The sequence below is a fragment of the Pithys albifrons genome, chromosome 3 (assembly GCF_047495875.1).
Source record: "Pithys albifrons albifrons isolate INPA30051 chromosome 3, PitAlb_v1, whole genome shotgun sequence".
NCBI lineage: Eukaryota > Metazoa > Chordata > Aves > Passeriformes > Thamnophilidae > Pithys > Pithys albifrons.
The window spans coordinates 24,472,773-24,488,361 of NC_092460.1; the positions used below are offsets into that span (position 1 = coordinate 24,472,773).

Consider the following 15,589-nt stretch of genomic DNA (forward strand, 5'->3'; position numbering starts at 1 on the left):
GTTCTCAAGTTCAAGTCAGAGGGGCTAAGGTTGCACCCTCAGGGCCATGTGTTCACTGTCTCAGTAAGAAACCTTGAGGAAGTTCCGCCTTACTCACTGGCCCGGCAAATTAGAGGAACCAAACAAGAGTCCTCACCAGAGCTGGTGTCTGGGTATCAACCCTATCACCTTGACACTCCTGAATGAGTTACACTGAGAAACATGAGCCTTTGCAGGAGCCAGCCAGTAGAACTGGCTGAGCACACAGACCAACATCTGTGCTAACACTCCCCCAGTGAAACGGAGGGCTGGGGCTACTGCCTCCTAAAATTCAGTGCCTTGACATCACTGTGACCATGAAGTGGAACCCAGAATTTCAAAAGGTCAGTGTGTTAGCCCTGCAGGGCAGACAACCCCAGCTGTAACCTGCACATTGAGAACAGTCAGTGGGGAAGAGACACCCTGTCAGGGCTTTCACTTGAAGGCCTTTGTGTTGGAGCATGCCAGAGCAATTTCACCCCACGCAAATGTCCTATTCCTGTTACTAGAGTCTGTCTGCCTTCCTCTCTGAAGGAAACATCTGATTCGACTTAACCGTGGCAACAATTCATATGCCTGTATTGGTTTGAGTTTTCAAGCTTTGTGACAGAAATAACCACCTTACTTAAAAATGAAGAAAGTGTAAACCTGACACATTCTTTAGTATTTCAAAGCTCCTGAAAGCAGAGGTGAGGTGCTCCTTAGCTCTACATCTTGGCGCAGACTTGCAAGTTGACCGCAGCAAGACTGGGCCCAGGAAGGTTCTGAGAGGCAAAAGGCTCCTGGAGCTGCCAAAGGGCGCCCGCCCATGCCAGGGACAGGCGGCACCTGGGCGTGCCCGGGTTTTCCTGTCAATTCCACTAACATGGAAACCCTACAGGAAACCCCCGCCCGCCTGGTGAATGGGGAAAATTAAGCGTTTTCTGGAAAAAAACTTTCCAGACCTACACTTTGTGCGGGCACACTGTAGCCCCTGCCCGCGGTCCCTGCAGGTGCAGACGCCAGACCCGCGGGCTGCGCCTCGCTCCCGCTCGGCCCAGCACAGTCCGGGGGTTCGGCCCGGGGTCCGCCCCACTGAGCTCCTTCCAGCGAGCCGGCACAGCCGCGCCTAGCCGCCGTCTCTCAAGGCACAAAAGGCGACCCGATAAACCCCCGCCGCCGCCGCCTCCGCCGCCGCCGCCGCCGCCGCCCGGCCCGCGGCTCCCGGGGCGGGGCGAGTCGGGCGGAGGGGCCGCCCCACGCCGGAGCCGCCGGCGGGGAAGGGGCGGAGAGCGGGGGCGCCGCCACCGCCCCCCGGCCCGCCCCGCCCCGCCCGCCGCGCCCCGTGGTGCCGGCGCGGGCGCGGGGCCGAGGCAGAGGCGGCGAGGCCGGCGGGGCGCTCACACCGCGGCCGCCGCCGCCGCCGGGATGGAGGGCGCCGAGGCGGCCGCCCGCGGCAGCAGCCCCAGCCCCGCGCAGCCCCGCGGCCCCGCGCCCGCCGGCGGCGAGGCGGCTGCGGCCATGGAGGAGCCGCTCCGGCAGGCTCCGTCCCCGGAGGGAACGGCGGCGAGGAAGCAGCAGGGCGTGAAGCGGCATCACCACAAGCACAACCTGAAGCATCGCTACGAGCTGCAGGAGACCTTGGGCAAAGGCACCTATGGCAAAGTCAAGCGGGCCATCGAGAGGTTCTCTGGCAGAGTGGTAAGGAGGGCGCAGCGGCTTCTCTCTCCTTGTTTGTTTTCTATGTACAGGTATATGTAATTTTAATTTCCAGCGCTGAGTTCAGGACGGAGCTGGCCGAGCGCGGCCCCTCGGGCCCCCGCTGTCCGTGTGCGGGGCCGGGGGCGGTGGCGATGCGGGACTTGGCGTGGGCGCAGCCCCGAGGACCAGGCGCAGCATCCCACCCGTGCCTGCGGTCCAGGGCTTTGTTTCGAGCGCAAATCCTGTAGAAAGACTTTCATCTGGGTGGAGTGATGAAGGTATTGCGATGGCACATTGGTACATTTTGAAGAGGTGCGTTATTATTGGAAAAATAGGGTGGCTCATTATTTTTGTTTTGATGTTACATGCGGTTCCACTGTGAACATTTTTTTTTCCCCCAGTGGAAACTCACAGTTTGGGGAAACCTGTCACATCCGCCAGCTAACCAAAGGTACTCGCAGAGTAGCGTCAGAAGTGCAGATGTTGGCTTCTCTGTTTAAAAATGTCGTGATTCAGGCATACTTTTCTGACCTGAACTTTGCTGACACCTAAAAAAATTGCAGGGACTGCAGCCCAGCCCCATTGGTCTTTACGATCCGTTTCACCGCTCAGCGCAGCCGGCTGGCTCGAGACTTGAAGCAGCCCCGAGGTTGCCCAGCAGTTACTCAGCTTCAGCATTTCCTTGCTGGTGCAGCGCTCCAGCCGGGCACAGAAATGCGATGGAAGCAACGTACACATTAGTCACAGTTATTGTCATTTTTCCTTCCCAGAAATATGTAGCTATTCACAGAGGGCAAGCAAATGAGGGAGCATGCGTGTTGTTATGTTAAAGATAGTTCTGAGGAATAGATGGTTTTCTACAGAGGTCTTCTTGCCGAAGTAGACTAATTGAGTTTTCACTAGACTTCGTCTAAAAGCAAGGCATTTCCCTGGTGACATTACATTTATCTTTCCCTTTTGGTTGTTGGGAAGCTCCTCGTGCATCCGAAGGCAGAAGGATCTGTAAAACAGAAAATGAAATTTCAGATGCTGTGACTTTAATAAGGAGCACTTACTTTGCAACTGAATATCTTTGTGTCGACAGTGAAAATGAGAGTTTCAGCCAAGTTGTAGAGTCATATCATATATGCTTTCAGTTTATTAGCTCATTTGGAGGCTGGCTAAAGAGAAACAGGAGATGGACATCTCTGCACATGCTCACTCTTAAGTCCATGATTTTTAAAGTTTGCTGTGTTGGCCGTTTTACAGCTTCGGGCTAACTAAAGCTCCAGGGCTGTATTATATAGTAACTATAATTTTGTAAGTATATTATTTCTGAGTTTCATTACAAAATGTAGTAAATAAGCAAATAAATTGAAAACAGCTTTTTAAAAGAGTTGAGAAATTAAAAAGACGACAGCAGTGTAAATGAGATTTGGCTTTGGGAAGAGCCCTCACAGGAAAGGATGTAGAGTAGATGTGTATCTCATCTAAATTAGCAGCACACCAGGTCTTTCTGTATTTGCTGTCAAGCGCTTCTGCTACACAGCTAAGGATACTTTGATGATATGCTCTGAACTGAATTTATATGGCTAATGCCATCTTGAAATGGAGAGGGTGAAAATCAGAATGCCCATGAAATCTTAAATATAGTAAAAATGTAACCCCTGCACCATCAGCTGGTATGTAGAAACTAAACAAGTCCTTACCAGGGTGTGAGTGTTTTACTGGAGTAATGCAAGCCTTGGCGTGTGGCACTTCATAAGTATTAACTAGTCTGCAGGCAAGTTCTGGTTAATGTGTCTGTTGAACTGTAACATCTGCGAGTGTAAAGCATCCACATTTTGTCTGCTTGCAGAATAAAAGCTAGTTGTCAGGAATCCAGCCAGATCTAAGTGAATGGAAAACGCGTCTTGTTTTTCTGACAGTTCCTTTGTCTGTCTGGTACAGTGAACACCGATTGCTTTCTGTGGGTGAGATAAGAGCACCAACGGGATGACTGGTGAGATAGGGGCAGAATTTTCCTTAACTTTTTCCACCTCTCTTTTCTTTCCTCTTCTCAGTTCTTATTAGTGGTCAGTGTTTGCATCATCCATGAGCAGGTTGGACCAGATGCTGCTGTGTCCAGCAGGGATGCACAGAGCAGAGGATGTGACCAGTGCTTTCTCTTGCACCATGTCCAATGCCAGTCTTCTCGCAGCCTAAAGTTGTTCTACTCCGGTCTGTTTGCTTCCTATTTTGCTACTGGTTTAGCTAATCATCTCTTTCTTTACTCAGTAGTAAGGAGGTATTTCGATATGTATGGTAACAGGTTGTGAAGCTGAACCTTGGCAGTGACGTTGTGTTCCCGTTCAGCCGCCTTGTCAAAGCGATTCGTTTATTTGGCCTTTCCATTTCTCTTGTCTGTCAACAATCTCTTTAGTTTTAGTCTGGTTTTCATAAAGATATTTGCATGATTAGCCAGGCTTTTAATATGAAGCATAAACTTTGGATTTGTCATCATCTGTATAAATAGAGAGCTCAGAAATGAAACTGGCAGGTTTGGATAAATTAAGTAAAACCAAGATGCGAAGACAGGTCCCAAAGTACAGATGTGCTTCAGTCCTGTGCCATTGGAATCAATAACAGGATTTCTGTTGACTTGAATAGTACCATTTGGTACAGGTTTATTCAAATTGTTATTCCTCTAAACTTTATTGTCTTTCCTCCTGATGCTGTGGTACATGATCATAAAGCTTCCTGCCATAAAGCTCCAGGGTAGATTGTATGATACATTTGGTTTGTTACTGGAAGCAACTTGTGTGAATTTGTGTATTAGTTACCACAGTGACTACAGAGAGTATTGCATGCTGCACAAAGCAGTTAAAATATTGCTCACTATATGACGTATGAAGTGCCTAATTTTGCCAGCAAGATTTTCTTCGTTAGTACTGGCTGAGAATGTACAGTTGTAACATACTATATTTTAAATTAAGACACCTGTTAGTAGGTGTGAGGATGAAGACATGATATTACAAACCTGTGAGCTAACACTCACGTTGACGTTTCTGTGGGCATTTTCTCCACTTGTCATCTTGCACATGTTAAACCAAAGAACTGAACTTCTGTTTGTGTTATGTATTCAGTGTTTGTTAGCCAAGAAATCTGGAGCTATACTTATATCAGCCTTAATTAAAGTGTTTATTGACCACCTCTGGCTGATTCTGTGCATGGTGCATGAAGATGGTAAATGTTGCTGGGTTTTTCTTTGAGTCAGTGATTCCACTGGAGTAAATACTCATTAGAATGCAACTTTAAAGTTTTCAGTCTTGTTATGTCTGTTCCTGGTATTACACAGAAAACAATACCTGGATTTAAAATATGCATTCATTTTAAGTAATGTTAGCAGAGGAGAATGCAGCTCTAACACATGGAAGATGCAAGGTAACCCCTGTTAGCCTTCCTGGAGCACTCCCGGGAAAGTTTAACGCAGGGGTTCAATACCCACGCCGTGTCGGGCTCCCTGGGGGTGCCCTCCGGCGAGATGCTCTGCTGGGAGTCCTTTGCCTTTCCTGCCACCGCTGGACCTGGAGCTTGTTAGTGTTGCTGGTTGGTTGTTACCGCCTCTCGTGGAGCTGTCTGTGTTATCTGTACTTCTTTTCGGTTATCATCTGTCCTCAGGGGACATTTTGCCGTTTGCAGAAGCCAGGAGCTTGTCTCCCTTTCTCGCCTTAGGCTTGCACTTGGGGAGGCAAGGGGGAGTAGCTACAGGGACCTCCCTCTCCACCTTCATCTCCCCCTTTCAGCCTGGGCCCTGACATCTTTTCTTCGTCCTCACCAGCAGGTGGAGGAAGCACTATTCTCCTCCAGCCGTTCCTCCCGAAAGTTAAGTATTTGGGGAATTGATGACAAGCTGCAGCCCAACATGAAGAACAAACACGTGGTTCATATTTGGGCAAGCGTGTTAGGTGTGGTGGCTGGCACACGTTATTTATCTGCTTTGCATAAAAGTGCAGGTAGAAGGATGTTGCCAAATGAAACTGGTTTCTGAATCGAAATCTTGTAAATACTCCTCAAACTAAAGCAACAAATCTTTTTATTTGCAGTTCCAGTGAAAACCCTTGCTTTGTAAGAGCTCTGTTTTGTGATGCTTTTGAAAGGTTGCACAGGGTTTTTGAAACCCTGAAACAGCAACAGAGTACATAAAAGAAGGATCTTTGCTTTGCTGATTGTATTTCTCCATATCATGACAAAACCAAAACATGAATACCAACAATGACAGCTCTGTCATATCAGTAATTAAGGCCTTGTTGGCCACACAACCGTTTATTTGTTTGTGGTGTGGTTTCTAAGGGTTCCATATGAAAGGATAAAAGTGTGCTTATAGGTTGCTGAGGGCAGTGAAAGCCAGGTGGAACATTTGTCTCAATTCTCTCATCTGTGTTGCTGCTACTACAGAAAATGTTGGTATTCCTCTCAAGCATGTGAATTGTTTTATCTTTAATGATGTGTTGTATTTCCATTTTTTCTGACTGAAAACTTCTGTTTCACTTAGCACCTGGGTCCCTACTTCATATTGATTTGTATTGTGATTGCTCAGTGTAATGTCCAGACTACTCAGGACAATGTCCAAATCTGACACAGAACTGTTTGGTTTTTTTGAGGTTCTTTGTTGCTCTTGTTAAGATATCTTCCTTTGTTGCAGGCACCGGTGTAAGTATCTACACAACACTGCTGTGGTGTGAAGTGCTTGTACAGCACTTTGCACAGCAGGTTCCTGATTCGTGCATGTGGCTTCCACAGCTATGATAATACACTTGAATTATAGAAACAATAACTTGTATCACTGCCCCGTATTATACATCAGAAAGGAAAAACTTGCCAATTAAAGCCAAAATCATCAGAAGTGTCAGCTAGTTTTGAATTCACAACCTAATAATGGATTTTTCCAGCCACGTAGGGTGCGTGACATCAGGGTCCTATGGATGACAGCCTCCTCTTCAGTCTCTCCTGCCTCCTGGGCTCTCCCTTTACCCTGAGCTTTTGTCCCTGTGTGACATCCAGCTTCGGTCTCCATTTTTGGCCCTTTTGTACTCCACTGCCTGTTGCTTTGTTGTGTGTGCCAGCGCTGTGACCCGCGCAGAACGGGCTGCTTTGCTCCCTGCTCCCAAGCTGGTGCTGCCAGCAGGATCTGCACAGCCTGCGGTGGCTGCTGCGCACACCTCTCCTGCCGTGCAATACTTACATGGGGCCAGAGGAGGCGGGAAGAGAGGTTCTTGCAAAGGTGTCACCTAAATCTTATTTATTTATTTATTTATTTATTTATTTATTTATTTATTTAGGCTGTGCAAACTGAGTTCTTCTAGGCACTTGTAATGTGACTAAATCAGGACAATGTTTTCATGGTGCTGAAGGCGTGTTAGTGAAACTCAGGTCATCCTCTGCTTGCATGGAAATTCTAGATCTGGAATGAAGAGAAGTTGGAAAGAGTATATGGGCTTGAAAATATTTTTGCTGTTCATTTGTTATTTGTTCCACTCTTAGTTATTAGGTGTGTTCTGAGATTCTGGTTGAAAAAAGAGAAAAAAAAAAGCAAATGGAAAAAACCCCACTGGAATCAATCTAATGAAAACTACTGGAATTAATCTAATGTTATTCACAGTGAATATTGTGGACTTCTTACCATAGAATTCCTGCCTGGTTGTATCAAATTGCTTTGGTCTTCACATAAACATGTGTTTAATTGAAATGCCAAAGAAGACCTTAACATCAAGGTCTGCTTACAGAAATAACTGATTACAGCATGAATGTCATCAGGAGAAAGGTGCTAGTACAAAACACTAGTTTTCTGCACTGAGAATTTTTGTTGGACAAGCAGATTGTTCAGGGGAGTACAGTTCAGTGGTATGAAAGTCCGAACTAATGAGTAGCCAGTAAGGGAGCATCTGAATATACTAGCTTGTCAAATCCTTTACCAGATTAAAGGACAGCGTGTTCTTGGAGCTTTGAGTGGACATTAAGTGATGTTTTTTCAATGATTTTGTACTTCCTACATGTGAAGGAATTAAAAAGTTTCCAAGAAACCGTTGCTTCTTGTTTTTTCTTTCCCCTGCCCATGCCCTCTCCTGCATTGGACTGAACAATTTCAGGCAGCTCAATTAACTTCCCTGTGTCTCAATGTATTAATTTCTGAAGGGCTACTACTCGATATAGGAAAGTTAGACTAATGGACAGGGCACATTTTGGCCTGCTACATACCTAGTGTGATTCCCTCTAAATGTGTAATTCACAACAGAATTCGAGCCAATGTTTATAATGCAGCCTTCAGCTAAAAATACTATAACATGTTTAAGCATTTTTACAAATGGTTTTACAGCACCATATGCTAGAAAACACAACAGAATGGAAATTCCTTGTACAAAGTCTTTAATTAGATATTGTCGAAATGTACTTCATTTTTTTAGTGACATGTCTTCTAAAAATTATTACTTTTTTTTAGAAACCACAATGTGGATTTGCCATTTGGAGACAATTATTGTATATTCTAGTTTGGGGTCATACATGTTGAATAAAACCGTGTGGAATGTGCAGTTCTTGTGAACAATTGTTTATTCTTTAGAGAACTGCAATTGTAGTTAGTCTGTGTTTTGTCTGGTAAATAAATAACTTGAGAGTCTTTGCTGGAGTAGAGGGCTGGGGTGAGGCATGCAGTGTCCACAACAGTGCCAAGGAAGAATGACAAATGTGGGTTGAAAACCACTTCTGGGCATATCAGCCTTGAACACCAGCAGGTGAATGTGTGTAGAGCCATTGTTATCCAAATATAAAGCATATGGGATGTTTCCAAAACTGGCATACCGGGGATTTGGAAGCTGGCTGCCGATGTTTGATTTGACACGGGCATCTCCCTGGTTCAAGTTGCTGTCTCCTGTGCCACACTCATGTGCTCTCTGTCTGTGCAAACCAGGATGCCAATGCCAAAGCACCTCCTCTTGCTGTACAACCACACTCCTTTCAGTAGGACAATGTTCTCCTCATTGTTGACTTGTACTCTCTTCCTGTAAGAAAGAAGGACCAAGCAGTGTTTTCTGCTGCAGCTCTGGATGATCCTCCAAAGCCTGAGGTGCAGGTTTGCCGCCAGGCATGGGATGGGATAGAAGCCTGGATGGCAAAAAGTGGCAGCAGCAGCTGCCAATTCCTGTGCTTGGAGTGGCCACAGCCTCAGGAGCTCCTGACCTGGGTAGGGGTGGAGGCTGCAGCCAGTGTCCAGCTCTGGTCTTCAGTTTCAACAGTTTACACACCACCAGTGATGGGTGCATTGGCTTGGAAATCTCTGACCTGCAGAGAGTGTTGTTCTTGTCTCTTCTTTCTTCCTACATAAGGCAGGATTTGTCCCTAAATTGCCTAGACATGCACCAGACACTCTATAGAAAAACCTCCTATCATTAGCCCCGATGGGTTGATGTACTTAGGACAGTTCGTATATCAGAGGAAATGTTGTAGATGAAAAGGTCTCTGACTAAATATTTAAATGATATTTGTCATCGTTTCCCTCAAATATCTTCCAGCAGATGTGAGTACCATGTGTGTCTATTTAATAAACTAAACTCAAAATAATTTCCACTTTGCTAGATATATGGGGAATAGCTGGGAAGGGTGGGGAGCGAACTACAAAGCAAGGTAAATGCTGCATATGTGTGTTGTTATATTTGATGACCAATTCATTAAAGCCATAAGTGTATCCAGGCTTTCAATAGTGTTCTCCTGCTGTTGCTTCCTGTACTCCCTGGCTACAAAATCAGTCTCTATGGCTCTCATTTGTCTTACCCACATGAAAGACTTCGAGCATCTGCAAGTTATGATTTGAGAAATATCTGCTTTTAAACAGAATATATTTATCACTGTGTCTTCACAGGCAGCATAGTATGTTGTATAAATTAGGGGATCCTAGACCTTTGAACGCTATGGGGCTGGGTGAGATACTCTGTGTGCTTACTGTGTCTGGCCATACCCATCAAACATCCTGGACCTACACCAGAAATGTCAGATGTTCAATAGATGTGAAAGCCCTCCCGCAACCTTTGCTGTGTGTTGCAAAGGGTGGAGGGGCAAGGGTGTAGCTGTCCCTTGATCTCCATTGTTCTAGTACTCTTATTTGAGTTTAGTCATTTTTATATTTTGGACTGAAGACCATGGTCCAAGCCTCATTGCAGTCTGTTACACTGGGACTTGCTTCTAAATCTGATGGTTTATGAGACGGGGTCCTTAAAGCTGCGGCTGGTCTGAATGAGATGCATGTCCTGGGTCTTGCTCAACTGCAAACATTTTCAAGCTCTGTTCTTGGCAATGGAGGTTGTAATCAAATACTTTAATGGGTGACTTCTTTAACTTGAAATAAACTCCCAGTCACACAGCAGCTAAGGGAAAAGGAGTTGGCATGGCTGGCATGTGCAAAACTGTTCTGGCCAGTTGTAGGTGAATATAAAATCACAAAACTAATGCAGGTCTGGTTGTTGGTAAGTAATCAGAAGACAACTGAGGTTGCTTAGTTTATCATGTGCATAATGTGACTTAATTTCTGGATTCCTCCTCAGCCTTCCCCTCTCCCTGTCAGCATTTCCCACCTGACCTCAGTGACACCTTCATCATGGTGCCTGAGACCCCTTGCTCTTGGGTCCCCTGGATGTCAGCCTGGTGAATGGGAGGATCTGCTGCACCTTGTGTGGGGCTGGCTGCCTCTGTGGTGAAGCATCAGTGCTTGGCAGGCTGCTCTGTCTCTGTTGCCTCACCTTCCTGGTTGGCCTGTGGTAATCCCAGAGCCCCTTGACCACTGTGGTCCGGCAGCCAGCATGTGGGACAACTTAAGCAGAGAGGCTGGAGGGCTGTCTTTGTTCTGAGGTTTGGCGGCTTGAGGGACTTGCAATTATCCTAAAGTCTTGCTGTGCCGAGGAGCTGAGTCAGCATATTTGGCCAGGAGCATTACTGCCTCCAAATAAAGACACCAGCTAAGGGATATTAGTCTTAAAAATAATAATAAAAAAAAAAGTTCCTGTGAAAAGCTACTATGCCAAGCTCAGAGACTAAATTTAGCTATTCACAGGTAGCTCAGGAAGATTGGGGTTCTGCTGTTGATGGAGTTCTCAAAGCCTCCATATCATGTTTCCTGTACACAAAAAGGCATTTGATCTCTGCTGCAATTTCTAATCTCCATGAAATGCCTGATGGTGAAGGATATCTGCTTTTATTGAGATAGAAGTGTCATTTTAAAAGTGAGTGTGAAAACTTTTTTAATCGCAAAAGATAGCAGTGAGGGTTGGGTGGAAATATGCTTTTGAGCTATGTGGTAACTGAACAAATGTTCCTTTTTGTTAAATGATGCTTTGTTGTTTATGCAGAAAGGTTAAGTCCTTTGCACACAAGTTTGGCAGGGGAAGACAGCAAAGCATTTGTTAGAAAAACAGGGCCTGAGGCACGTGTTCAGAACTGTCACTTATTTGCATATTTTTGCCATCGCACTCTGCACTGATCAAATATTTCAGCTTTCCCAGCAGAGTGCAGCTCAGGAAGGAGGAGTGAAGGCCAGCCAGTCCTGCAGGTGGCTGCAGATGCCTGTGGGCACCTGACACAGTGGATTCAGCAGGGCTGAGCTGGGGGCTGTTTTTTGGTGTGTGGATGTCGTGGTTTGAGATAAGCAACTGCCAACCCCCCACCCCCGCCCCAAGCACAGAGAGAAAAGCCTCCCTCCTAACACCAGGGAAAGGGAGGAAAAGAGAGGGGAAAGAAAAAAACACTTCAAACCACGTTTATACTAAAACTACATATATTTTTCACAGAGAGAAAGAGACAATTAGAAGAGAGTTCAAATATACACTCACACAAGTCTGCAACAACAAATTCCCCACTTCAACTTCTTAACGAACACACAAATTCTACTGTCTTAACTACACATTACTTAAGAAAAGTCTTATTCCCCAGGGAGATAAACTCAAGCAGAAAGGAGAGACCCAGAACAACACATTTTACTTTCCTGAGATACCCTGTGAGCCAGTGGTGGGCCTGGTCCTCTCCATCCCCCCAGGACAGCATCGTGCATCCTCCCAAGGGGAGGGCTGAGAAGCGACTGCCTTAACTACTCCCACACTGGTTCCTACTTCCCTGGAGATGATGTCATAATGTGGTATGGAATACAAAATTACTGGCTAGAAGAGGTCAGCTGTTAGCTCAGCCCAGCTCAAGTCAGCTGACAGCTTCGGCCTAGTCCAAACTTCAGAGCCCAAATCTAAGGCCCACCTAGGTGAACCCATAACATTCTCCACCCCTTATTCCATACCATATTATGTAGCCTTTGGGAGGAGAGGAGGGGAGAGCACAGCCTTCCCAGCTGGTGCATACTCTAATGCTGTGTGGCCTGGAACCTGGAAGATTCCTGTAAATACCTGCTGGAGGCAATAGAGGCTTAGCTGAAGTGTGTAGGGATGCAACTGAGAGGTGTCCATATTGCCCTCTTGGGAAGACACATTTTTAATCATGACTATACACGAGGAATAGTGTCCTTCATGCAACTTTCTTTGCCATGTTTTTATTCATTCAGGTGCCAAAATGAGGTGGAATAATTAAATGGTGATCTGTGGGCTTAAGCTCCATCTTCCGTAGGAGCTGGTTGTTACACCCATGCTTTGGGCAACCTGGGTGTGAGTGGTTTTCCTGAGGTTTGTCCTGAAAGTTCGCAGTGGAGCCACGACGAGAGCCGAGATCGACCACAGCTGCAGCGTTGCACTGAGCCATTCCTTGTGTGGATGTAACCATCTCAGAAAGGTTACTCTTGAAATGAACATCCTCTTTGTGACTGTAGTCACACCTTGAAGGGATGGTGCCAGTTTTTCAGAAGCCCAACATCTCTTGTGTCTTGGAGACAGTTCACCATTGTTGGGCACCAATTGGTACCACTTGGTCATTGTGTCCTCACAACCTGGGAGGAATGAGGGCCTTTAGCTAGACTGTGCAGTGCACTTACATCCAGGCCAGGGACTAGCCATCTTTTTCAACTACAGGGGTTTTTTTCTGTGTACAGTTTGAGATTTTTCTACCAGGCACTCTGTGTAAAGCAAAGTTTCTCCCATCCTGTCTGGCATTTTGTGATGAAAACGTGGTCTAATGGGACCTGTGAAATGCCTCGTTGTGGCTTGTGCATTACTCATGAGGAATTCATCAGGGGGAAGGATTTCATGCTGTACTTCAACCTCCTTCCAGCGTTTCTTGGATGAAAGGAAAACTCTGCAGCCGTGAATGTAACTGGTTATCATTATTGGATGTCATTACTCCCTCACTCCCAGCATAAAACAAAAAAATTGCATGCCCTGTGATGTCCGTGGGTAAAATGCTGCTTCAGTTACATTAACACTTGTAAGCTGAAGAGTAGAGTTCGGCCCTTTGTTTCAACTGAAATATTTGTTTAACACAGGCAAGGACTAAACAATACACTTGAAAGCGATTTATGTTATTGTCTGTAGAGCAGAGCTTGTATTTTATGAACTGACTGATCATAAAGACAGCATAAATCATGTAAGGCATTCTCATTTGCTTTTTCTTTCTTTTTTTCTTTTTGCAGATGGGGCTTGTAGAGTAAAGTTTCAGTCAAATGTCTGCTCCAGAATATTTTAGTTGAACTGTGCGAGTCCATTAAACAAATGTAATGGCTTTTTGGAAAGAAGCGCTGCGTGTTTCAAACCAAATGTTTTACATAGAGAACATCTGGGTAGTTCTGGGTGTTTGTATGTAGAGCGCATCAGACAGCAGCCATACTGAGCTCAACTGGGAGGTTGCCTGGGATGTAGTTGTAGGACATGACAGTTCAGTTGTTATGAGGAATAATTCCTGTGAAGTATTGCCATAAAGTGAATGTTTGGCACAAACAGCTGTGTCTTTGTTTTACTGTACACCCAAGTTATTCTTCTTATCAGCCCAGAAAAACTCTAAGCACTGTTTAAATAACCCCCAAAAAATGCTGGCACCTCCGAGCTGTGGCACGTGCATTGAAGTGCGCCCGAGGAAGGGGAAACAGAGCTCACTCTGTGCTCAGTGAAGCACTATTGATTCCTGCCATGGGCAATGCAGCACGAGCGAGTGATGGATGCAACGTGTGCAAATGGTTTGTGGGGTTGGATTGGAAATGGTCGATGTTCCAGTGGTGCTGTGTGGTGTTGCTTTGGAGAATGTGAGAATGCAAAATCAGTGAAAGGTATGTAATTAGCCTGACATTAGAATTTATTCAGGCTACTGGAAGAACTTTAACCTGGGTAAATCAATAAGTCTGCTTTTATTTCCAGGAAATGTAGGAAATGTTGAAAAATGTCTTATTTGGGAGTTGGTTCTTAAATTATTTCTGCAGTTTAACTGAAGAATGTGTGGTTCAAATGAGATTAAAGTTGTAGTTTCCAGAGCAGTGATGCAGCTTCCCCTTTCGGGATTGTTTAACTAAAAAGTTAAACAAAGTGGGTTAGGCAGTCTCTTGGTCCTGTCCCTTGTGGACAGCAATTCACATTAGGCAGCACTGGTTTAATAGTCCTTCTTGGTCTGACATGATTTGTGGTATTTGCTGTGATGAGTTTCTGGACTGAGCAGAGTGAGAGGGAATTGCTCCTCACTCTGAGGAAGGGGGGATATGTCCAAGTCTGCACAAAGGTCACTGGCAGGGTGAAGTGGGAAGCCTGGACTGCTGTTGTTACACTACATAACAGCTTAGCTTCTGGCAAGAGGATCCCAGAAACCTGAGTTCTAACTCTCCCTTGCTCAACTGACGCCAGCCAAAGCGTGTGCCAAAAAAGGTGTTTGTGCGTGTTGAAGAAGGGGGCAACAGTCCTGGAGATTGCAGGGTCTGGGTGAGTTCTTAGGCAAAAGCTTTCCAACCTGAAAAAAAAGTTGCTTTGCTGTTTCTAGCCTCCAAAGTTAAGCCTCATAACAAAGAACAACTGCCTACAGTTGTGAACTCCTAGCAGGGCAAGCTAGAATTATGCATTTAAGGCTGCAAAATTGCTTGATCGCGAGTCACTTAATTGCAGGAGAGCATAATTCATTCCTCACCCTCTCACGTTTACTCCAAGCCCAACTGGCCACAGGGAGCAAGAGTGTTCCTGTTCCTGTGTACTCACTCCACTGAGCCATTAGGGTGGCCCTGGTAATATACTTTCAATAAATAGAAGGGATCAACAGGAGGTTCCTCTACCTTCAGGGATATAAATATTTCTCAGAAATCAGAGACCAATGGGGAAGGAATTTTAGCAAACTCCTTTCCTCCCACTGTAGCAATTCCAGCACGTTCTGTCATAAATTCTAGGACGGTCCCTTCCCAGAAGGGACCGTTAAATAGGTAATGTCCAGGCAGAACAATGCAATACTGAAGTAGTGCATTAACAAAAGTTTAATATTGCAAAGTGATCTGTAAGCCCCGGAGCAAAATAATATGCTTGAGGCTTTGATATGCAATTGCCAATCTTTCTGTTTTCCAAGAGTGTTTTTCCAGATAGGATGTGGGTTTATGGTTTGGTAGATTCTCACCAGGAAATGGTGTTTATATTTTGATCCACCTTAGGTTAATTTAGGAAAATATTTTGATCCACCTTAGGTTAATTTAGGAAATAGGTACTTCTGATAGTTCTGTGTCATTAACCGTTCCAGTTCTGCTGTTTAAACATACCTGTACACCTTCCATGATATGATCTGTGTGGCCCACCATCTTTGCACAATGAATCCCTGCTCATCAATGTTAATCCAAAAGCCTAAACTTTATAAATTCAACTTTAAAATCTCTTCACACTTCAAAATTCCATTCTGTTAATCAGGAATTTTATGTGGTCAAGCAGTATGGTGTTGAGTTTTAATGAGTGTTCTGGTGCATTAAGGTACTACATTTGTTCTAAATAAAAATCTCTTCCCA

General features: G+C 45.3%; 1 protein-coding gene across 2 annotated transcripts in view; it reads left to right on the plus strand.

Moving 5' to 3' along the window:
* The first annotated feature begins 1,350 nt into the window (after nucleotides 1-1,350).
* NUAK1 (NUAK family kinase 1) overlaps nucleotides 1,351-15,589 on the plus strand; it is a 54,331-nt gene continuing 40,092 nt past the window's right edge. The window contains exon 1 of one of the 2 annotated variants that reach the window (XM_071551037.1): nucleotides 1,351-1,698. In XM_071551037.1, the coding sequence (XP_071407138.1) occupies nucleotides 1,426-1,698 (273 nt within the window). In that variant the 5' untranslated portion in view covers nucleotides 1,351-1,425. Of the gene's footprint in view, nucleotides 1,699-3,545; nucleotides 3,680-15,589 lie in introns of those variants that run through there. The other variant, XM_071551038.1, reaches the window with a different exon arrangement.